The 23,462-nt window shown below is 40.6% G+C and overlaps 1 protein-coding gene across 3 annotated transcripts in view; it reads left to right on the plus strand.

Annotated features, from left to right (window-relative positions):
* Positions 1 to 23,462, plus strand: part of Abi3bp (ABI family member 3 binding protein) — a 211,814-nt gene that overhangs the window by 186,944 nt on the left and 1,408 nt on the right. For all 3 annotated transcript variants that reach the window (XM_021184505.1, XM_021184507.1, XM_029470388.1), the window contains 10 exons: positions 2,005 to 2,079; positions 3,708 to 3,827; positions 6,682 to 6,810; positions 7,345 to 7,413; positions 10,194 to 10,403; positions 13,086 to 13,194; positions 20,468 to 20,547; positions 21,226 to 21,255; positions 21,733 to 21,894; positions 22,806 to 22,928. In XM_021184505.1, the coding sequence (XP_021040164.1) occupies positions 2,005 to 2,079; positions 3,708 to 3,827; positions 6,682 to 6,810; positions 7,345 to 7,413; positions 10,194 to 10,403; positions 13,086 to 13,194; positions 20,468 to 20,547; positions 21,226 to 21,255; positions 21,733 to 21,894; positions 22,806 to 22,928 (1,107 nt within the window). The remainder of the gene's footprint in view (positions 1 to 2,004; positions 2,080 to 3,707; positions 3,828 to 6,681; positions 6,811 to 7,344; positions 7,414 to 10,193; positions 10,404 to 13,085; positions 13,195 to 20,467; positions 20,548 to 21,225; positions 21,256 to 21,732; positions 21,895 to 22,805; positions 22,929 to 23,462) is intronic.

Genomic DNA, 23,462 nt, shown 5'->3' on the forward strand with positions numbered 1-23,462 from the left:
CCGATGGGAGACATTCTCAGTCAAACTACGATAAGCAAACAAGGTACCCTGGGTCTAAATACAAGGCCGATGGGAGACATTCTCAGTCAAACTACAATAAGCAAAACCATCTGGGATCAGTATATCTGCCTGCACGTTAAATGTCTTTAAATCATTGCACACATAATGTAAATAATTGCCTTTTTAAGTTCTCCGAGACATAACTGTGAAATCAGAGTTGTTGGCATTCAGTTACTGTGGTTGTCATTGTGAATGTACAAACTGGCACATTAAATATGGTCTCTTATCTTTACTATGCAAACTACCATCAAGCTGTCAGCGCATGGCTTCTTTTTTAGGATGATTGTTTCTGAGGTGAGATTCCCTACTTAGATTCCAAAGACTGTTCCGGTTCTTAATAAAAATTGTCAGAGACAGGAATAGTGGCACAGCCTTTAATCTCCACACTCGGGAGGAGCCAGAGGCTAGTGACTAATCTCTATGAGTTTGAGACTAGCATGGTCTACACAGTGAGCTCTAAGCCAGTTAAGGCTACATAATGAGACCCTGTCCTAAAAAGGAGGAGGAGGAGGAGGTAGAGGAAGAAGGAAGAAGAAGAAGGAAGAAGAAGGAAGAAGAAGGAAGAAGAAGGAAGAAGAAGGAAGAAGAAGGAAGAAGAAGGAAGAAGGAAGAAGAAGAAGAGGAAGAGGAAGAGGAAGAGGAGGAGGAGGAGGAGGAGGAGAAAGAAGAAGAGGAGGAAGAATGGGAAGAGGAAGCACATATCAGACAGGAAGCATCACCAATATGGCTGCCTAAACACAGATGACACCAACAAACATGATCCACATGGAAGAAGAAAATCTCATAGAGCCCCAACCCTCATCAAAGACCTACAAGCAACTAAGAAATATGGAAAATGAAATAACCTTCCTCCAGGAAGAGCTGCCTCATATTTGGATATGTGATACCAAAGAATCAGCCCTGAAATCACACATGCAAGTAATATTAAACAGACTGGGCAGGTATACATATACACATACACACACACACATACATCACATATGTGTTTCCATATGTGAATATATATGAATATATATATACACACATATTTAGCAGTGTGTGTGTATGTGTGTGCGTATTGTATATGTGTGTGCAACAGCAATTAAAGGGAAAAAAGCCAAAGGCCATGAATTTGAGAGAGATCAAGGTGGGGTAGAGTACATGAGAGGAACTGGAAGAAAGAAATGGAAAATTATATAATTGTATTTTAATTTCAAAATAAAATTGTAGAAAGCAAAGATAATTTTTAAAAAAAATCAGTACCACGAAGCTGCGGTGAGTCACCCTGGTCCCCTGCATCCTGAGAAGCTTCCCAAAGCCTATCTGAGGTACTTAGGTGAATGGCCAGAAAACTACTATGTCTGAGGGAGATGGGAGAGAAAAATATCGCACAAAGCAAATTCGAACTGGTTTCCTACAAATGGCAACTTAGCATTCTATGCCAAGCCTGGACTATTTTACAACCCCCAAAGGTAAAGATCATTCATAGCCTCCACGATCTCAATACACCAGACCTGCACAGGAATATTTTTTAAAGCCAGTTCAATAAATATAAACCCAACCACACTGGATTTCTAAGGTTTCTCTATGGGCATTGGGGAATTGGAGGAAATTATCTTTTTAACCACAAAATGTACTCATGAAGACTGGCAGAAGGTGACAATTCACCCTTGGTAAAATCTGTCTGGTGAAGCAATACCTCCCAGGCAGCCAGCACAGAATTAATGCCATGGGAAATTATGACAAAACCCCAAACCACAGCCCAGTGCCAGCTCTACAGAGAAATATAGAACCAATGAATGTAGGCCTTTAGTATCTTTATGTCTGGATAATAGAAGACGATTAAAATGAGCACAAAAGTACCAGTGTTTATGAAAGAAATGCACCTTTTCCCAGACAACACTTATAAAACGCCCATGACAAAGAATGCTCACTGTTATGCCTGTTAATTGTCTCTGTCCCTAGGAACCAAGCAAGCACCTAAGCCACCAAGTACTGGGAGAAATGCATCAGTGGATTCACATGCCACAAGAAAACCAGGTAAGGCATAAGTTGTGGACCCTCTGGAACCTTAGCTCAAATTTTCGCAGTAACCACAATGACGAATGATGAATTCTATCTGCATGGTTCCTGTATGTGAGAACCACATAAGCAGTAGACCAGCAGCTAGAGAAACATTCCATAGTTGGGGAAAGAAAGGACAAATTAAATTCTTTTAATACCATTCAGGGAATACTAACCTAATGGTTGCTTCCTATAGTATTCTGAGGAGCCGCCGTGGTCACGTGGTATAAAGCCACTGGATTGTAGACCTTTTAGTTTTTCAAGCTTCGCTCTTGTCATCATGATATAATTTGACCTGAAATGATTTATGTTCCTGTATTAAGAGTAAGGTGTATGTAATAGACATATGAAGCTGACAGTCCAGACTCTTTACTCTTTAAAAGGATGCTGTGAGAGACGCTCTCATGCATTCGTATTTATATGGCCATCCTCGCCTAAGCAAGTACGCTGGCAGGCTCTCTCCTCCCTCTCCTCCCTCTCCTCCCCCTCCCTCTCTCCTATCTTTCCAACCTCTTTCTTCGTTGTCTCTAACAGCCTTGAAAATACCTTAAAGTGATATGGTATTTTCCTGGGTGGAGAATTCTTCTTGTTGATTTAAAATCAACACAAATAATGCAAAGAAAGAAATACACTTTAAAGCTGTAATGGCTTAAACATACGGTGAGTTGCGCCAGACACCATTAACTTTTCCAACCATCCTGCAAAACAGACTCTATTAAACAAACTATAAAAAGTAAAAATAAAATAAAATGCTACTTTCCTTTGCCTTCTAGGCAAACAGGGTTTAAAATAAGTAAAAATAAAATAAAATGCTACTTTCCTTTGCCTTCTAGGCAAACAGGGTTTAAAATAAGTAAAAATAAAATAAAATGCTACTTTCCTTTGCCTTCTAGGCAAACAGGGTTTAAAACTGTACCATTTATTGGGCTGGAACCCTGCAACAGAGGTTGTGGGCAGGTGAGCAAAGGGCATGGTAAACCTGGCTCCCAGTCATGTCCCCTGGCTAGGAATCCTTGCACACTTCAACTCTGCAGTTGCTTCACAGTCACAGCATTCCCGAGGCTGCCACCGTGCTATTTGGTATAATTTGAGAAGTTCAAACGTTGTTTAATTATAACTATGTATTAGAGTTAAGGGATAGTGTGAAACACCCACAAAAAGAAAAATTATAGATATGCTAAACACTTCAAAGTCGAAATGATAAAATGACTTGTAGGTTCACAACTTCAGACAATTGGGAACGATAAAGTTCATCGGTTTATTCTATCTGTTTATTATATGTTTCTGTTGTATCTCCAGAGGAAAGATGTTCCAAGTCATGCATGTCTACATATTATATCTGAAGTTCCAGGAGATGATTTACAAATGCTAATGTGATTCATTATCCATAAATATTTGACTAGTGTAAGTTTAGAGGCACTTTTCTATAAAATATGAAATATTTTAGCATCCAACTGCTATTCTGCTGTTTATAAAGGAGCAGTTATTTCAAACTGATTTTTTTTTCAATTACATTTCCAGTGCTATCCCAAAAGTCCCCCATACCGCCCCCCACTTCCCTACCCACTTGTTGTTGTAAGTACTGACTTTTTAATATCTTTTAGGCTCAGTCTCAGGGACTCGTCGTCCACCCATACCACATAGGTATACATCCCCTCCACCTGTGCCTCCACAGAGAAGGCCTTTACCACCGAATAATGTCACCGGGAAGCCAGGAAGTGCAGGTATGTTCGCTTGCCTCTTTTCTCTCTTCTTGACTGCATTTTAATAGCCAACCCAACAAGCCACTGCACACGTGACAGATGCTTGCTTGTGTTGGCCACAAAGACTGGATGCTGTTATCCACAGCTTTGCAGAGTAGATAGGCTGAAAGAAGCCATCCCTCAATATCCAGAGCAGTTAGTTACTGAGATATCCGCATGCTTGGAGCCTAGCGAGAAGGTTACTTGGCTTTCAATGGTGGGTGAGTTCAGAGTAGAAGTAGGGGGTGCTGTGCATTGCCAAATCCTCAGGGAGAGTGGAAAATATGACATCCTGTCACTGACTTCACCTTCTTGCTATTGGCAGTATTATAGTGCTTGCGAAGATATGTGAGCACTCAGGCTGTGTCTTACTTCCATTTCTAGGTTCATGCTGTCAAGGAATGGTCCTACCAGACCTGCATTTTCATATACAGCATCCATCTTCTAGCTCCACAAAAAATCTTAGCACTGCCACTGTACTCTGTGTGGTTCTTGGTATATATCTTTGGTACAACAACAAAAACCCAAATGGTTTTGTCCTATTTTTATTTTTAATCTTCCTCTCAGAGCTTGTGAGTTCTGTGATGACAGCTCTTGGTGTCTTCTCTCTGAAACTCCAGAGGCCAGTTGAGTGCTGAAAATATAGAGGAAATTTGATAGTCTTAACTGAATAAATAGATGAATGGAATTAAGAACCAGTGATAACTGATCCAGTTCAAAAACAGCTTCACCTCCCTCCACTTGGGACTCTGCTAGCAAACTGTGTGTTCCTTGTCTTCCCTCCGTTTCCACAGCTTAACATCCTAAAGACTAGGTAAATTGAAACTATATAAAAGTTTTACAGTCAGCTATGAAAGGAGAACATGTAAAGGGTTTTAGTGAAGGGAGAGAGATCATTTTTTTAAACAAGATAATGAGAATGGTTTTAGGATGTTTCATGAATCAAAGTCAATGGTTCTCAACCTGGGGGTTGAACAACCTCTGAAGGGGTCATCTAAGACCATTGGAAAAATCATAGATATTCACATTACAATTTCTCACAGTAGCACAAGTACAGTTATGAAGTAGCAGTGAAAATACTTTTATGGTTGGGGGTCACCACGACATGAAGTCCTGTATTAAGTGGTTGTAGCATTAGGAAGGTGGAGATTCAGTGCTTTAGGTCTCCCCCAACTGTCTAGAGGAGGATTCAGTCTCTAGGTGGTGCTTCTTGGGCCTTTCTGGGTCAAGGCCCAGTGAGGTCCTCATGAGGAGGCCGGGTTATTCTCTTTAACTGTAATGTGAAGCAGCTGTGACATGAGTGGCACTGTGTTCAGGTCTTCCTGGTGAGTCACGGGGCTGCCTGAGCGTGCTGAGATCACCCCTGCAGGAGATCCCATGGGCAAGGCTGTGTGGCTCCAGCCACAGTTCACTGGTCCTGCATTTGGGCTTATGATGTCCTTGTTCTTCTCTGTCAGAAAGTGTAGCTCTGGCACAGCCTCTCTACCTGTGAGCCTGAGGGGAAGCTATAAACACACTCCATCTCTCGGATTGCCTCAGCTCACAGGTCTCCATGCCCCACCATTCCCCTCTAATCAAAAGGATTTCACTTCAAAACCTAGCACCTAGTACCTACAGTGGTATATAGTCCTGGTGACTCAGAAATCCACTGGATGTTTGGGACTTATTCAGAGGCTCTCTCACAGTGCTTGTTAACAGTCTTGGACCCCGTGTGACATCTACCATTTCTTGCCTATCTCCAAATCTCCTGAGGCCTCCAAGTCCCACTTTGCTTGTCAGGGTGAACATGTTAACCCCATTTCCAGTGGATTCTGTCAATCTGAAAAGCACAACTTCTCTTGGGTTTGCTTGCCATTTTCCTGTGACCCACTCCCTCTAGGACAAAGGGCCTGTGTCTGTAGGGGAAAGGCTGGGGTCCATCTACCTGACTTAGCTATGATTGCACACTGAGCCCAAGTCTGGAAGTCCAGCAGGTATCCCTTGACTGGTAGCCAAAGAAGAGCTTCTTTTCCCAGGAGGAATAGGAAACCTACTCTATATTACTCTTACTCTACTAAACACTCAGTCTTGACTGGACTTTGGGATGAATTCCATTTTAGAGGTTGATAAGTAGCTTTAGTGTAAAGGGGCTGGGTATAGCAACTCAGAGGAGCACTGTTCCGGTCCCCGGGCATTGCTCTGGGGATCTTTGTCCTCTTTCTCTGGATGTCTTCCAGGTCTACCAGTTCATCTCTAAGCAAGGTCATGCCATCTCCCCCAGCTTCTTTCATAGCCCACCAAATGGGTAGGGTAGCCCATTATGGCGAGTGAAATATCATCCATTTGTGTCACTTCACTATTGGAAATCTTTTCACAGTCCTTTAACCTTCAAATAACATCCATAGGAATGATACCCAAGTTCTTCCATGATCTACTTTTTCTTGACCCTCCATGCTTAGCTGGGCCTGGGCTTTCTCCTCCCTCAACAATCATGTTTTCCTGATTTGATTCACAGACCGAAGCTCTTCTCGCTTCCTACTGATCATTTCATTTATTGGCATTTGTGTCAAGACACTCTTCTCCACTGATACCCACGTTCCCCATAGACATAACCATTCCCTCTTTTTGTCCCTTCTGTGACCTTCTGTAGTTCTTTCACAATATCTGTGATGTTTCAAGATCCTTGGCTCAGGCATCTGTCTCTGTCGAGAACCAGGTCTTGCTTGCTCTCCAAGCCTGGCTGATCGTGCCAAGCCACATGGTGAAGTGCTTAATAAACATTTATTGAATAAATAAATAAATTTGAAAGTTGGTGCTGCTCCTAACAAAGCCTTACTGCTTTGGTTCTGAATTGCAGGAATTGTTTCCTCCAGCCGGGTAACTTCCCCACCCCTGAAGGCAACACTCAAACCTATTGGGACAGCCACAGAGAGACCAGGGGCAGAGCAAAAGGGACCAACTGCTCCTGCTTCAGAAGAAGAATTTGGTTAGTGTGTTCAATCTCACTAGACGCATTGCTCTGAGATGCTAGCGTACTTGAAATTGGGGTGAGCGAATTCCTGGTTTGGGGTCCTCAGTTTTCATCAATTTTAGGAATCATTGTCTTTTCAGGTTTAGAGAAATCATTATTGTCAACCTCTTGTTACAGAATACGCTCCTGTCCTTGGCAGACAGAAATGTCAAGTCTTCTTTTTCTTTTAATAAAAATATAGACTATCCAATTACCAAATTAAAAAATTTTGACTACCTGTTACTATAAACTACAGATATTTCAATTTATTAATTAGTATTAGTTTATCATTATAATTTTTAATCCATCATTATTACACTCCAGAACACAATTAAAAACGTTTTTACTTCGGATAAAAGTGTATTATAAGAATAGCAAGGGAAATCAAACCACAAGCAATTTATCTCGGAGGAATATTATCTTTCATCTATACTGTTTCTGTCAATGTGTTATGAATTTTTATTTATATTTCATTAAGTTTTTCATTCTTTTTTTTTTTTTCATTCTCAGGTACTACAACTGACTTCAGTTCAAGTCCCACCAAAGAAACTGATCACCTTGGGAAGCCCAGATTCATAGGTATGTCTGGCTCTGTATTTTTGGTTCTTGGAAGGAATATTCTGTAGGTAGGTCAGGTATTCACGCTATAAACAGTGTAGGAGCTTGCTACCATATGAATTTCTCATATTTGTGCAAGGCAGCTGGGCAGCAGGAGCAGCCTGCTTCTGCTGGGTGAGCCTCAGGTCGACCCTGCATGCCTGCCTTTTGTGCTGGGACAAAGAGTAGCAGTGACCCAGGAGATGCCATTCTCACCATAATACAAAGTAAAGGAGGTGGGACCCAAATAGGCACATTTTGAGATCCCTTTGAAGTGACATCTGCAAGCATACATTGGCCAAAACAGTCTCACAGTCGAGCTTCAGCCAATAGAAGGGGAGAGCATGGCCATTTTTCATGGATGCAGAGATGAAGTTTGAAGTTACCGCAAAACCATTTTTCATCATTGTATCTTTCCACACACTGACATTTCTGATGGTGTTGGTAAGGGTTCTGGTTTCTCCACCCTCACCAGAAGTTGGTATAGTCAGTTTTAAAATGCCCTTTCCATTTTAACAGATGCAAAGCATATATAATTATGCTTTTAATTTGACTCTTTGGATCTACCCTAAGAAAATTCCACAGACTTGGGTGTGGCTTTCACAATGTAAATTTATTTTTCTCACAATTCTGTAGGCAAGGAATGCCCTCTTTCCTTGCCCTGCAGGTGGCTTCCTTCCTGTTGTGTGGTCACATGACCTGCGCACTGCACTGTGCCTGTGAGTCCCTTCTGTCTACTAAGAACTCCACGCTGATTAGGATAACACGCCACACTTTTAAGTTCTTACTTAGGTTTTTATCAGTCCCTTTCTTTCTATATTTAAGTTCATCGAGGTGAGGTGCAGGCTTAACTTATTTGTGATTGTAATAAATTACTGATTGACTGATCTTTGGATTCATCCTGCAAGACATTTCCTATTTCTAATGGACATCTTCACTCTGAAATCTGACTTGTTGAAATTTACATATCCAGTCACGCTTTCTCTGAATTACATCCTTTCTTCACCTTTTTATTCTTACCATAATTTAATCTCTTTATATTTGCACTGTAATTTTTAGACATCATATCACTGGGTCTTACTTTTCTCATCTAATCTGACAATTGCTATTTTTTGTTTCTAGTTTATGGACCCTTTCAAATTATTATTGATATTTTTAGGGGTAAATTTTTATCTTGGTAGTTGTTTTCTATATAGATCTATATATATTCTTTGCTCCCTCTTTTTTTCTTCTTTCTTCTTAAAGTTTATGATTCTACTTTCTGTGTCTTCTCCCTCATGACTCCTTGTTTCAGCTGTTCTGTGAGGACTGACAGGGTGAGCCTTAACTTCTTCCCATCTGCCTTCCAGCGACAATGAAGAGTCTGGCACTTAACACACGTATGCTTCTACAGCTCCTTTCTGCCCTCCTGGCTCTGTACTATTACTGCCAAGAACCATTACACAAATTTGCTTTCTTTTTTAAAGTAAAATAACTTTTAGTCTTGGAGTAAAATATTGTTTATAGACATCATTACTATCTTACACCTCTTATCCTTTTGTGGGAGGCAGGACACGCCCATCCAATGAAACTTTTCCTTCAACTACTGTATTACAGTGTAGGCTTGCTGGTTTTGAAAGCAAGTATTTTGCCATTTTTTTTAAAGTATTTTTCACTGGTTATTAATTCTGCATTGAACATGTGACCCCATTATGGGTTTTTTTTTTTTTTTTTTTTGCATTCTCCCAATGAGAGACCTACTGTAACATTCACTTTTATCAGTCTTTACACTGTCTGTCTGTCTCTCCTTTAAATACTGTGTCTTTTCCACTAGTTTGGGGAGCTTATGATCAGTACAGGTATCTTCATATTTATTGTTCTTGAAAGGTGTTTTGATTTTTAGCTCTTTGAAGTTGTGATTTAGATGTTTAGGTCATTTAAGGTCATTATTTCTTAAAATATTTTTGTGCTCATGCATCTCTTCCCCGACCTCAGGTACTTGAATTATGTCCATATGAGAACTCATCAATGTTTCTCAAAGCTCACAATTCCCATTATCTATTCATTCTCTCTCCCTCTCTCCATTCTCTCCTCCCCCTCTCTCTTCTGCCTATCTGTCTGTCTGTCTTGTGCTATGTCTGTAAGGTCACTGTCTTCTGTCTTTTGGTCTCTTGTGCACTCATTTACCTTATGTGGTTTATATCTTATATACAGTTTTCATCTCTAGAAATTTGGGTCATTTTTTAAATCTCCTTTCATGGGTCATTTTTATACTGCCATGTTTTCCTTGTGTCATATTCTAGCCCCTGTGCAAGTTCTAGGTTGGTTTCAAAGGACTGATTTTTTCCTACCACGGACAATATTTTCCTGTGACTTTTATCTTGATGGGTGTGTGGATATTTCATTTCTAAAATATAGTTGATTATTCAGAACTGCTTGGTCCTTGTAGGTCTGGCTTTGTTCAGAACATTTAGTGTGGTGCCCATTCTTACTGCCTGAAACTCACTACCTACAAATTATGAGGTAGGAACCAACTCTGAAAAAATGAACCAATATCCAAAGAGATCAACACTAGGTACATCTATAAATACAGCATCTCTATCAGATACCCCAGAGAAAACAGTTTTGTTTCTAAGTCATCCTCAGTTCTATTTTCAAATGCCTTCTCAGGATATGACACCAAAGCCTTCACATAGGTGATAAAACTTAGCGAGGTTACCTCCTCCGTCTTCTTCACGAGTTTCCAGCGGGCTAACTGTCAGTCCCCTTCTTTCTACTCATAGGTCCCCATGTGCGATATATCCCAAAGCCTGAAAACAAGCCCTGTTCCATCACTGACTCGGTCAGACGGTTCCCTACAGAGGAAGCCACGGAGGGGAATGCCACCAGCCCACCACAGAACCCACCCACCAACCTCACTGTGGTCACTGTCGAAGGCTGCCCCTCATTTGTCATCTTGGACTGGGAAAAACCTCTAAATGACACTGTCACTGGTAAGACTGTGGCACTAGGATGTGATATTTTGGTGGGAAGCTTGGATAGCATAGTACCTAGACAGTGTGGGTCAAATTGTGACACAAAAATCCCATCTAAGGAGAAGTTCTGGTGTCTAAAGCATCATAGGTAGACAAAGATCTTGGTCTTTGTGATGGACTCCTAGTTAACTGAGGACTTTAAAGCTCTACACCTTCCTTTCCTCTCAGAATCCCCTTCACAGTTTGAAACTCTAATCTTATGATTTCACCAAGATCATTACATAAAGTGTGTGAAAATTTGACACCACTGATAATATTTAAATAGCTTTCTTTTCACCAGCCCAGTTTCTAAACTGGCTGAGAACTTCCAAACAGGCTAACAATTATTTCAACTAACTTTGCAGAAATTAAAAATAAAATTAAACGCTGGGCGTGGTGGCGCACACCTTTAATCCCAGCACTTGGGAGGCAGAGGCAGGTGGATTTCTGAGATCAAGGCCAGCCTGGTCTACAGAGTGAGTTCCAGGACAGCCAGGGCTATACAGAGAAACCCTGTCTCGAAAAACCAAAAATATAAAAAAAAAAAAAAAATTAAATTAAATTAAAAAAAAAAAAAAAGTCCCTCACTTCCAGGCAACTTGTTACTTATTTGAGGAAATTTTTGATTGTGCTGCACTGCCCCACTTCCTGGTAGAAATAAGAAACTTGAAGTCATTTTTTAAATTTGTTTGGTACACCTTGATTTGACGCATAGAAAAGGAGAGTCAAACAAGAAAGGAGAGGAATGACATCCGGGATTGCCAAAGGACATAGTTCCTAGTCAGCCTGAGTCTCTGAGCAACTGTTGCTGGGCCCTGGTGCAGGGACTAGAAGCGTAGGATAAGCATCTGTCTGGAGTAGACAGGAGCATTATGGGGGGCCAGGGTGTGGGTGAAGAGACTCAGAATCTTCTGAAAATATTTTCTACCATGGGTAATGGGGAAAAAGCAATCATTTTTTTCCCTACAAAACCATGGGATCTGAGCAACTTGCCATATAAATATTACCTGTGCTGACTTGTCATATTGCACCCATTTCCTGTCTTACGAAGACAGCCTCTGTTCTGAGACAGAGTGCACCCCCACCAGTATTCCTAGGAATCTGACTGGTCCCGCTTATTCCTTTAGGGTTGAGTCAGGAGCTACTGCTATCTCAGTTCCTAAAAGCCAGTCGGCTTTCAAATTATCCACATATATTAAAACATCCAAAACTCTGACTATACACTGGCAAATAACGAGTTCTAGTTTCCTGAAAGAAACGATAAACCAAATTTTGTTTGCCCTAAAGATGTGGGCTATCAAGTTGGAATTATTTAATCTGACATACCTAATTATCTAGTACATCTCCACTTGGATAGTATCTGATGTAAAAAATTAAAATTGTATGATTTCCCTTTATGAATCTGTAACAATTATTTAAGTTGTATACATTTTTAATTGTAATGAGTCATGAGTAGATTAAACTTTACTTACCTAACAGTTTCCATAATTATTTTCTTACTAGATGCTAATGAGTCACTTGGAAAATTTTAATTTCAAAATTAAAATTTTCATGTCCGAGGATTGCATTTAGTTCTTTCACTACATTCCACATTTAGGCATTGTTCTTTTAATCTATATTAAAATCAGAACATCTCTCCTAGTGATGTGTTCCATAGATGTCATTTTTAATTTTAGTGTTACAAAACTATAGATTACCTACCAGCAAGCTGCTCGGCTAATACCAACTAATCCCAAATGAGAAGTAGAAAAACACCACTTTAACATGTCTGTCAGATTCTCTTCTTCTGAAGGACTTTCCCTGTTGATGAATGAGTCCTGTAAGTTCATAGAAACAAGCCTTTAAGGGAAAGTTACACAGACATTAAGGTTGTGGCTTTTATTTAATACAAAGGAAACTAGGGAAACCAGGGAACATAGTTAAATAAGCATTAGGTTCAAAATCCAATTTTACAAACAACAAAAGGGTTTTATAATTTGGTTAACAGTTGCTGCTTACCCAGCTTTAGAGCCAGATTTGTTGTAGCTGGACACCACACTCTGTGCCTTTCCCCCCAAACAAAAAGATAGCAAGAAACACCTCTTCCATTTGAGCACCGTTCCTCATACAGTGTTTTCCATAAACTGGTCTTTCTACCAGTGGCAAACCATAAGCTCCCTATGCAAAGCAATGGACATCAGTCTTCACCAGTTCTCGGGCCTTCTTCCACTCTGATAAAGCTTGAATGGTTACTATGCCTCTCCCCAAATGCTTTGAGAACTTCTGCCATCTGGTGACTAAAATTTGCTAAAAGATGAGATCGTGATGTCACAGGGCTAGAGGATGGCTGAGCTGTCAGGAGCATTTCTCTTTCTTTCGGCACACATGACTCTGGTTTCCAGCACCCACACTGGGCAGCTCACAGATATCTGTAACTACAGCTCCAGGAGATGCAACACCATCTCCTGGATTCCACAGGGACCTGCATTCACATCTTTCCCCTGCAACCAAAACACACATAGACACATAGAAACAATTTATGTTTTTTTTAAAGATCATGTTTCTGGAACTGCAGCCAGTCTGTCATTGCTATGAGAGTGTCTTTAGCATTCCATTAGCTCCAGGAACAGTTAAATCAACTGAGACATAACACAAGTCTCTACTGTTTTCTTCCATCTTCAGAATATGAAGTCATATCCAGAGAAAATGGGTCATTCAGTGGGAAGAACAAGTCCATTCAAATTACCAATCAAACGTTCTCTACAGTAGAAAACCTGAAACCAGATACAAGGTAAGGCCCAGTGCTATTGCAGATGAATTCTGAGAGTGCAGAAATGGTACCCGCCACGAACGGACAATGCCTTTGAGGGTCTTACTTTAATTCTGGATTTCTTTAATGTACTTCTGAATAACTCATATCACATTTTCAAAATATTCTCATTAGGGATAGAAGAGCTAATAAGATGGCCTTATAAATTAACAGAATAAATGGCTGCATAAAAAATAGGCCATTAATTGCAAATATTGGTTTTAAATATGAAAATTTAGAAAAATCTGTGAGCTGGTAAAAATGGAGTATGCACGGCAGAAATGAACTCGACGCTTTGACTCTGATGCTGAAAGGGGTTAAACAAAGAATGAAAACTCCTTGACAAAACACAGACAAGGATGATTTTACCTCCTGGGCCCAGGTTGTATTAGTTACCGTTCTATTGCTGTGATGAAATAACATGAAAAAGAAAAGCATTTAATTGGAGTCTTGCTTCCCATTTCGGAGGGTGAGTTCGTGGCCATCATGGTGGGAAGTATGGCAGCAGGCAGGCACGATGCTGGTGTAGGAGCTGAGAGTTTATATCTTAACAGCAAGCACAAGACTGGGGAACCTCAAATCCCACCCCCAGTGACACACCTCCCCCCATAAGGCCATGCTTCTCCCACAAGGCCACACCTCCTGATCCTTTCCAAATATTCCACATAGGTACAGCATCCCTTCGCTTTGGAGACTTGACACTGAGAAGGAGAATAGAATTTTGGCAATCATTTGCATATTTTATGGTTTATACATTAACATGAGACTATTCATTTTTTCAGTATACTTGTATTATTTCTTTTTATTCCAAAATATCAATCCATTTTATTACTGAAAGAAAAAGGCCCTTGGACATTTCTGATTAGTTGTAGAAAAGGTCCTAGGTTGCCTTTGCCCCCCAATCTTCCATTCTTAAACCTCCCTATTATCTTCTTCCCGTGGAGAGGATGGGTAGGGATGTGAGAATGAGCCTGTTTGGATTCTGGCCACAGGGATACTCTAACAATCATTTTAGAAGAAAATAAACAGCTAGCTAATTGAAGTTAACTATGTACAATCTTTAGGCCTTTATTGTAGAAAAAAATATATTTCTTTCACAAATATGATTTTTAAAAGTGCTCTGTTTTGAGATGTAACATGGAACATTTTTCCACTGTTCATAATCACGAAAGGTTTAAGTTAGCCAACATAAGCATATTTTTCAGTTAAAGCCCAGTTGATCTTGATTCTGTTTCCTTAGCAAGATTGAGAGAAAAGAAACCCATTTTTTTTTTTTTTTTAGTCATAATTGATTTTAAGGAAAGATTAGAAAAACGTTTCATTGGCCCTTTTTAGTAGGTAGGTCTACACTTGCAAAACGTTCTCTAGTTGCCTGCTTCCTTTCCATTTCATAACGTGAGTGGCACTGAACACTATCCTCATGGAAAGGCATCTGCTTTGCAAATGTACTCTGTTCCTTTTCCGAGTCAAGCTGCCCTCACGGCTTCTCACAGTGCACCTATTGCTCATGATCTAAATGGAGAGCAGTTTTTCCAGGGACATTTGAAGCCCAGTTTTGTTTGCTGGAGCTACAATTGGGAACCAGTGTGGTGTCTGCCTGTGAGCTCAAGACTAGCAGGAAGGCTAATCAGTTAGCGTTCTTCGACACAGCCTGGCCAGAGGTCTGGAAGTGGCCTGTGGAAGTGCCGGTGTGGCCGAGGCACAACACTCCACAAAACCTGGAAAAGGGAAGAGGTGCAAGTTGGGCTGGAGCTTGGAGGACAACTAGAAACGCGCCAGATGGTGATGGTTGTAGGGAAGTGTCGCCAATAGTATAGCGCAGTACTTGTCAACGACCTGAAGCAAACCCAATTGTAATTTAGAATTTCCCCCAGGGTTTCTTATAAGAATAACAAAAAGTGACTTTGGGGTGATTTACTGAGTTACATTATAATGACACATGTGCATACTGCATTTTAGTGATTTTTCTAATATTTCACCTGATTTTTAGAATGTGAAATCTGAAAACTGGGACTACCTAGCAGCTAATGTGTATCCATCCCATGGGTGGAATAGAGGTCAATGTAGAAGAGTGAACCAGAGAGAAAGTATAAAGGGGGAAGCTTAAATATTCATAGATTCCAGAAGCTAAGTCCTCTCGGACCACACAAATGTTCTTTCACATCCGAGTCTGTTCTCCTTGTTCTTAATTACTTACCCATGTTCCAATCTACTATGCAGGAGCTCAATGTTCTATTTGCAGTAGTGGGACAACCAGCAGCTGTCTTGCTGATGAGACGCCATACCTGGTGTCAGATGTTCCTATCTATCTCTGGGCTGGTACCTCACAGCCACAGCCTGCTGATGCAAGGTGTTATGGCCTCAAATGTGCACAGGGCTGGGGAGTCATCACTTGGAGTGAATGAGGCAAAAGTCTAGAGATAAGACACTTGCTGTCTCTTCCTTTGGAGAGAACCCATCTCACTGAGTACCTCTAAAACAAACAAAAAAAAAATGAATTGTGGGAACGTTGATATTAGTTGTCTCAGCATCTTAGTTACTTCTCCATTGCTGTGCTATCAGACCAAGGCAATTTATAGAACGAGTTTATTGGGGGCTCACAGTTTCAGAGGGCTAGCATCCATGACCATCACAGCAAGGGGCATGACAGCAAGCAAGCAGGCATTGGATGAGAGCTGACATCTTTATCCACAAGTAGAAGGTAGAGAGAACTAACTAGGAATACCAGGAGTCTTTTGAAACCTCAGAGCTCAATGCCAGTGACCTATCTCCTCAAACAAGTTCACAGTCCCTAATCCTTCCCAAACAGTTCCATCAACTAGGGACTGAGAATTTAAATATATGAACATATGGGGGGGGCATTCTCATTTAACCACCACAATCAGTATTCTAGCGTACTCCCTAACACTTCCTACTTCCCCCTATCAAATCTCCTTTCCTGAAGTTGGCCAGAGTAACAGTCCTTTCTCTTCTAGGCAGCATATAGCTCTTGGTGAATTCAAAGTACGTGTAGATAGAGCCTCTTCTGAAAGCAAGCCATTGTGTCTGTCAGACCATCAATTATACTTAATTCTAGAAATAGGAAAGCTGATAATATCTTGAATGATCAATCTGGCACCAGTACTGATAGGGCCCAGCAATGTGGCTTAGACCCCCTTGGGATCTGGCACATAATTCTGAGATAGTCAACACTATGCAGAATCAGTGAGAATAAACTCAGATCCAGATCCATCCATAGTGAATGGTCTCAGTCAGCATCTTGTCTTTGACTCTCAGTCTGCCTTCAGATGAACTGGTAACTCCTTCTTTGGTAATGTGTTGATGGGATTAGCTCTTCCTGATGAACTGGTTGGTAGTGAAGATGGACACACATGACCACTCTGGCTGAAAAGGCTCAGTCTGTTCCAAAAAGCCTACTTCTCCCCTTACTCAACTGAAAAACCAAATCCGTTGTGTGAGCCAGAATTCCGTGGTCCAACAATTTCCTATGGAAAATGAGCTCTGGTAATTAAGATAAATCAAATTCACTTCATCTATTCAAGTCCTTTATTGGCATCTGTGGGCTGAGAACAGCGCATTAGGAACAGTTTTTCTCTGAGACTAAAACCTGCTGAAGTAGTAGCGTGACTGGGACTCTTGTTTATGTTGATTGATAAAACATTGGCACTGATGGTTAGCCACAATACAGACAGTAACTTCTTATAAACTGTAAATTTGGCTCACTCAGAGAAACAGATGTGTGGAATAGTCATGCCCAGAACACAAGGTTTATGTGAAATTCGGGTCTCTGCAAATTCTGCATTTACTTTGCAACGCCATCTATGGCTTTGGTAGAGAGTAAAATGAGGTGCCAATGCATCAGGCATTTTATTTAGTTTAATTGTAGGTGTGGGCAACAGACAGATAATCCCTTCCTTGTTAAAGACATTGAGGCATAATGGAGCAAGGTTACAATCCTCCATGACTTGTGAGTCTGTTTTCACTGTCACTTTTATTCTCCTCCTCCACCTCAAATTTGGGATACTACTTCATCTTTAATGTGGCTGGGGTTACAGTATGCACCGCCGTGCAGGTTTTAGCTCTAAAAATTGGGGCTTTTGTGTTTCTGTATTTGCATGCATGCACACATGCATGCACTTGTGCTTGCATGTATCTGCTCAGCTCCATGGTTCTGTTCCTAAAAATTGAGGCGTGGATGTGTTGTGTAGATTTTAGGTGACAAAAGTCATGTAAGACACCCTGTCTCTTCCACTGCCCTCTAGCTCTTTACCTGTATTCATAGTGAAAGCCGGGGGGGGGGGGTGCAGGAATGAAGGAGGTATCTACTCCACCAGAGCCCCAGGCTTTACTCCATACCATACTGCAGAGGGTAGCTCCTAGAGGTGAACATTTTGCCTTTGACAAATTAGCTCAACAACTGCAGACCATACTCTCCGGAACCATTTTGTTTTTTCATTTTATTACAGAAATTGATAAATTTTTAATTTATATGCCAAGTTTTACAGTTGTCCTCAAAACTACTGGCTTCAAATCTTGCCCTCCACTATCCCTTTCCTTTAGGATAGTCTTCTGAGCCCTTGGATACAACAAATTCTTGCCATCAGCCCTTACTCTGTGGCTTCCTTAAGAACAAAATATTTGAGAAATGGTACAAGCCACGTATCTTTCTCTAAGTTTGTTTTCCATTGGTCCTGTTGTTTAGCTGAATGAATTTGAAGTGGAATGATGATAAAATAAAGATCTTCTAATAGTCTCTTGATGCTTTTCCTTAATTTCCGGTCCCCCTGGGCAGTTAAAATACATTCTGATTCTGGTTCCTCCAACAGGGCCCATTATTTCACTCTCACGGTTTTGGGGCTTTCTGTCATACTTTGGGACTCTGAAAATCTGAAATGTGTGTTAATTCTTTTTTCTTCTCATCTTGTTGGACACAGAGTAGGTCTCTTTATTCTGAAAACTTCCATCTTTAAGTTCTGGGAAATATCTCACACAGTTTCTAGGACTGATGCCCCTAGTTTATAGTTTCCTGCCAGCTGGGTGCTCTACAATAATCCAATTTTCTTATTTTGTAACACTGACTTTTAGTTCTAGTATCTGTTAACTTTATCTTCTAAATGTTTATGTATTTTCCCTAAATAATTTTGTTAGGTAGCACCTATATATAGTTGTTATATATAATTATATACAATCACCTTTTGAGACTTTCCTCTTAGAGGCCTAAGGTGTCATTCATGTGACAAAATGTGCTTTCAGGGTAAGATTTTGCCAGCACAAATTTTTGTTTCTACTGGGTTTAATCAGCCAAAAAATGTCCTCATGCTGCTAAACAGTTTAAAATCGTTTTTCCACACTTGCATCAGATTGGAAAAACTCTTCAGAAAAAGTTAGAGACTTGTGGCCATTCTAGAAGTGGAGCTCAGGTGTAAGTCGCTAAAATGAAGTGAAGAGACACAGGAGAGTCAAGTGGTCAGCCTTGGCCAAGGCACAGGTTGGCTGGCAGAGGTCTAGAATGGATGTGGCATACATTCCTACTTGAATCAAACAGTGTATGCCAGTGAGTTCTTGCTCCACTACCTCCCATAACCAGCTCACCAGGTTTGTGAGGTTTTATGTTACTACAGGGACTGTCTGAGGCCACAAGCCTTTGGAATTTGTATACTCATGTATGTGAGTTAAGTAAATGGTAAATGGCCAATGCAGGTGGCATGTGTGCATGCGGTGGAGCATGGTGGAGAGCAGAGGGCAGCCTTGAGTCTTGGGCCTTGCTTTAACCTTTGTTGTGTCCCGCTACATGGCCATGCAAGCTGGCCCGTGAGTTTCTGGAGATTGCTCTTCTCACTCCCCACTAAGCTATAGGAGCACTGGATTTGGGCTTGCAACTACCCTGCTGGACTCTGGTTCTCGCACTTGCATGGCACTTCCTTTACCCAGAGTCATCTTCCCTGACCTATGGCAATTGGCACAGAACCTTACAACAGTTCTTTAGCTTTCAAAATGCTTTCAAGGATTAAAAGGTAAAATTTTAAGAATTAAAAGGTACATTTTAATTTTTATTTCATAAATGTTTCAAGTTTGAAAAAAAATGAAGGGTGTATTACAATAGTTATGAGCTTCACTGTTCTGAGATGAAACTGGGGAGATGAAACTTCAGACTCCAACAGTGATCTATAAGTAGTTAAGGAACTCCAAGGGTTTCCCCCACCAACCCCACTTTTTTTCTTTTTAGCACCCTCTGTAACAAACTGAGAACAGTCATCCTCCTGCTTCCCACTTGCTTATAAAATACCTACCTTGTGTGCTGTGCATTCTTCTTTGTTGCAAACTTGTCAAAGAATTATTTTTCAAACACCTTTCATAGATCACAAAACACCATCAGCTGACACATGCTCCTTATACTTTGCTGCTAAGTCCTCTGCTGAAGAATTCTGGTTCAAATGATAGACTTTGCTGCTGTGGGTTTCTCAGTAGGATTTGCAGGTTATAGATCTTGTGCATAAGATCTGTCAATTACTGCACAATTAATTGACTGCCTCTTTTTAAAAAAACAAACAAACAAACAAAACCCGATGAGCCTGGCTTAGTGAGTTGGGGAGAACCAAGTCTCAACTTTGTGCTCATGGTTAGGCTATCAGTGGGCCCATTTTCTAGACCCGTGGCTTCCTGTGATCTGGATCAGACCTGACCAGACCCGAGTTCCAGGAGACACGTCCAACCTTGTAAAGAAACACTCATGTGTATCCATTCTTGCAACTAGTTATTAACTCGCAAAAACAGTGGTCACTGAACTCATCCTGGTAACCCACTCATTGCAACCTCGCCTTGATTTTCAGTAGCAGAGGTGGGACAATACTATGCACTTAGAAACTGCCTATTGGCACCGTCTGCTGTGATCCAGACACCACGACGAAGAGCAGAAGGGCAGTTATGCTGGATCATGGTGGGGATGAGAGGGAGCAGGAAAGCCCTCAACGTGACAGCTGAAGCAAACGGAGGTTCCTCGGTGCTAGAACCAGTGCGGGTCAGCACAAATCTTTCCTATGTATCCACTGTAAACCTGCCTGCTTGACTTCTACCCATTTGTTATCTTAAGACAGCCAACTTTTCATTTTTCTCATCTGAAACATTAGGCAAGATGTTTAGAAAGTAAAACCTTAGACGGTCATTTCAGAGAGGCAGGACTTAGTATAGTAAGAGAGTGTTGTTCCTTATACCCCTCAATAATATACTACTATTATTTTTATTTCTCCTTATACAGCTATGAATTCCAGGTGAAACCCAAAAATCCACTTGGTGAGGGCCCCGCCAGCAACACTGTAGCGTTCAGTACGGAATCAGGTAACCCCGTGAGCAGTAATCCCCCAAAAGGATGTGAGGGTAGAGCGAGGAGTGCTTTGCATAGGGGCTGATTTAGAGCCTAGCATGCCCGCCCTGAATTTTCAAAGTCCATGAGAAAAAGCTAACAGAGGAAGGACTTACAGAACCACTGCTCCTCTCCATCCAGGTTTATGTCAGGAAAGAAACTAAATGAAAAACTTTAATCTATACCCAAAACGGGAGTGCATGAATGCTTCCTTGTATGACCAGAGTAATATCTGTCAGTCCATCCGAAAAGGGAATTCATGACTTGTGAAACTATCTGCATATCCCAAGCTTCAATTTCTCAATAAAATGCACCTGTATTTACAGGGGAAAAAATGAACTGAAGTACATCATATTTTGGTGACCTTACAACGAATAGTTTTTGTACAAAACTAAATGAGAAAGCTTCTGTAATTAATAGAACAGCAACCTATGGCTCAAATCTACTCAAATTATATGTAAAAGATGCACGTGGGTACCTCAAGGATGCTCAATAACCATTTCCAAACAAAACAACCCTTTCAGAGTCGGTCTTTAGCAAGATTGGATCATTTTGCAAACAAGACCTAAGCATAAGCACCCCATCTTGTTTACCACATCCCCGCAATATTAGAACTTCACCTAACTGGCTCTTTTCTGTCTATTTCTCCTCAGCTGACCCAAGAGTGAGCGAGCCAATTTCTGGTAAGTACCAATCTAATGGGCACACATACATTTCTAAATTAGGTAAGCACAAAGCCAAGCATCTGTCTATCTAGAGATAGAAGAGGTGCCACTCTTAAACTCATCAGCATCTAGAACCCAGGGCGGGGAGGGTCTAAAATTTGCTCTCACTTTTGTATTACTTCAAACTTTGTTTAATTTGGTCACATTAAGTTTTATATTAGGGCAAAAAGGAGTCCTGAAAGTGCCTACACAGCTAGCACTGCAGAGACTAGTCCATTATCTATGATCATGTTCTGAGGCTGACTTCACTACAGACACATACAAATACTGGAGTTTGTTAAACACATTCAAATATTCTCAGCCTCCAGTAGTTACAGCATTAAACACATAGGGTATCAGCAAGCTGGCAATGAACTCCGCAGTCTGCTTTTGCTGTCTAGCTTTGAGTTCTTCAGAGTTAAATACTAACCCAAATCATGTGTTTTCTTCATGCAGCAGGAAGAGATGCCATCTGGACTGAAAGGCCTTTTAACTCAGACTCTTACTCAGAATGTAAAGGCAAACAGTATGTTAAAAGGACGTGGTATAAAAAGTTTGTCGGAGTGCAGCTATGTAACTCTCTCAGATACAAGATTTATTTGAGCGATTCCCTCACAGGTACGTTTCAACCCTTTGCATAGTTAGCAGCAGTCTGTACCTTATCCTTTTTTCTCTGTAGTTTCAGATTCGCTACTTACACAAGTTCCCTTCAAAAAAAAGGTTACAGAAATAGTTACAATAGGGAAACAAGGACTTAAAGATCTGCAATTTGGAGGTAGATAATGAAAACACAGCATGAGACAGTAATACTCGGATCAACTTGAGTGCACAGGCAGGCACCTGCACAGCGGAGCTCAGTACTGTCATGACCACCCAAGCATTAAAAAGCGACTAATCACGAATGTGACATCCTTATGTTGCCAAAAGGGTCCAAACCCCTTGCAATACTCATTTATGTTTTCTTCTGTATTCATATGGTGGAAAGACATATGTCCCAACATAGACACAGAAAATATGTACGTTACACACGAATGTCTCTCGGGGGTTTTGAAGACAATTTTTACTAGACAGAATGGCTCTGCAGAAGGTCTGTCTACAAGTTTTTGTATGTCTACTTAGAGTAAAATTTTGAGAAGTAAAGTTTAGGGACAAAGATCTCTGGAGAAGTAGAGGAAAGAGAAAGTGAAAGGCGTGAAGCAAGACACACTTGTCAGTCCTACCAGGTTTGCGATTTTGTAAAGAAGTTGTATTCTGGGAGCTTGCTGGATAGAATTATGAAAAGAGTAATAACATTTTTTACATTTCTTTTTTTTAAAATCACTATGATCTGGAAGGGAAAGGAGAACACCAGGAGGTTAGTTTAGCAGGGACAGAAGGACACCAGCTATGGCATGTCTGTAGTTCAGGAGATGCTAGTGGCTTAGACCTCTGGGAATAAGGGGGAAAGCAAGGCCAAGACTACTCTTTGAAATAATTATGGGATTTCATAAACTAAAGAAAAGAACATGGTTTCATTTCTGTTTTTTCAGGCAAGTTTTACAACATAGGAGATCAGAGGGGCCACGGAGAAGATCACTGCCAGTTTGTGGATTCATTTTTAGATGGTCGCACAGGACAGCAACTCACCTCTGAACAGTTACCCACCAAAGAAGGTATGCTTTCTCATCATCCTACATACATCGAGGGCTTTGCAGATTAGCAAAGAAAGACTGAGACAGCTACAGAACTTTATCCCTAGGGAAAGAAACTCAACTCAAGCTCAGCTCTAGAGAAATTAGATATATAAGTGTATTCTGAGAAAAACAAAAACCTTGTCCCACTCACAGCTGTCCCTCATGGCTGAGGTCATATGGAACACACTTAATCATCTTTTCTGCTCTGTTAAAATTAAGAAAAAATTATTTTCAATCTATATAAAGCAATCAAAATAAATCTGAGAAGTAAATATACTCAGTAGCTTTCTAAATACATATTAACAGCAGGCTGTGTAATGAGGATTGGAAATTTGATCCTTGCCTAAGCAGAGCAAAATGGAGTGAATTGTTCAGAGAACCGAGGAAAACCCAGGAGGTTCTTTTAAATACTTCTAATTATTTGAGCTTTTCAGTAACATAGTTTTTTGTTCATGGACACAAAAAAATCCCAAGCCTTTTAAAAGCTATCTCTATAAGATACTTAGATATAAT

This window comes from Mus caroli, chromosome 16 (assembly GCF_900094665.2).
Source record: "Mus caroli chromosome 16, CAROLI_EIJ_v1.1, whole genome shotgun sequence".
NCBI classification, from domain to species: Eukaryota; Metazoa; Chordata; class Mammalia; order Rodentia; family Muridae; genus Mus; species Mus caroli.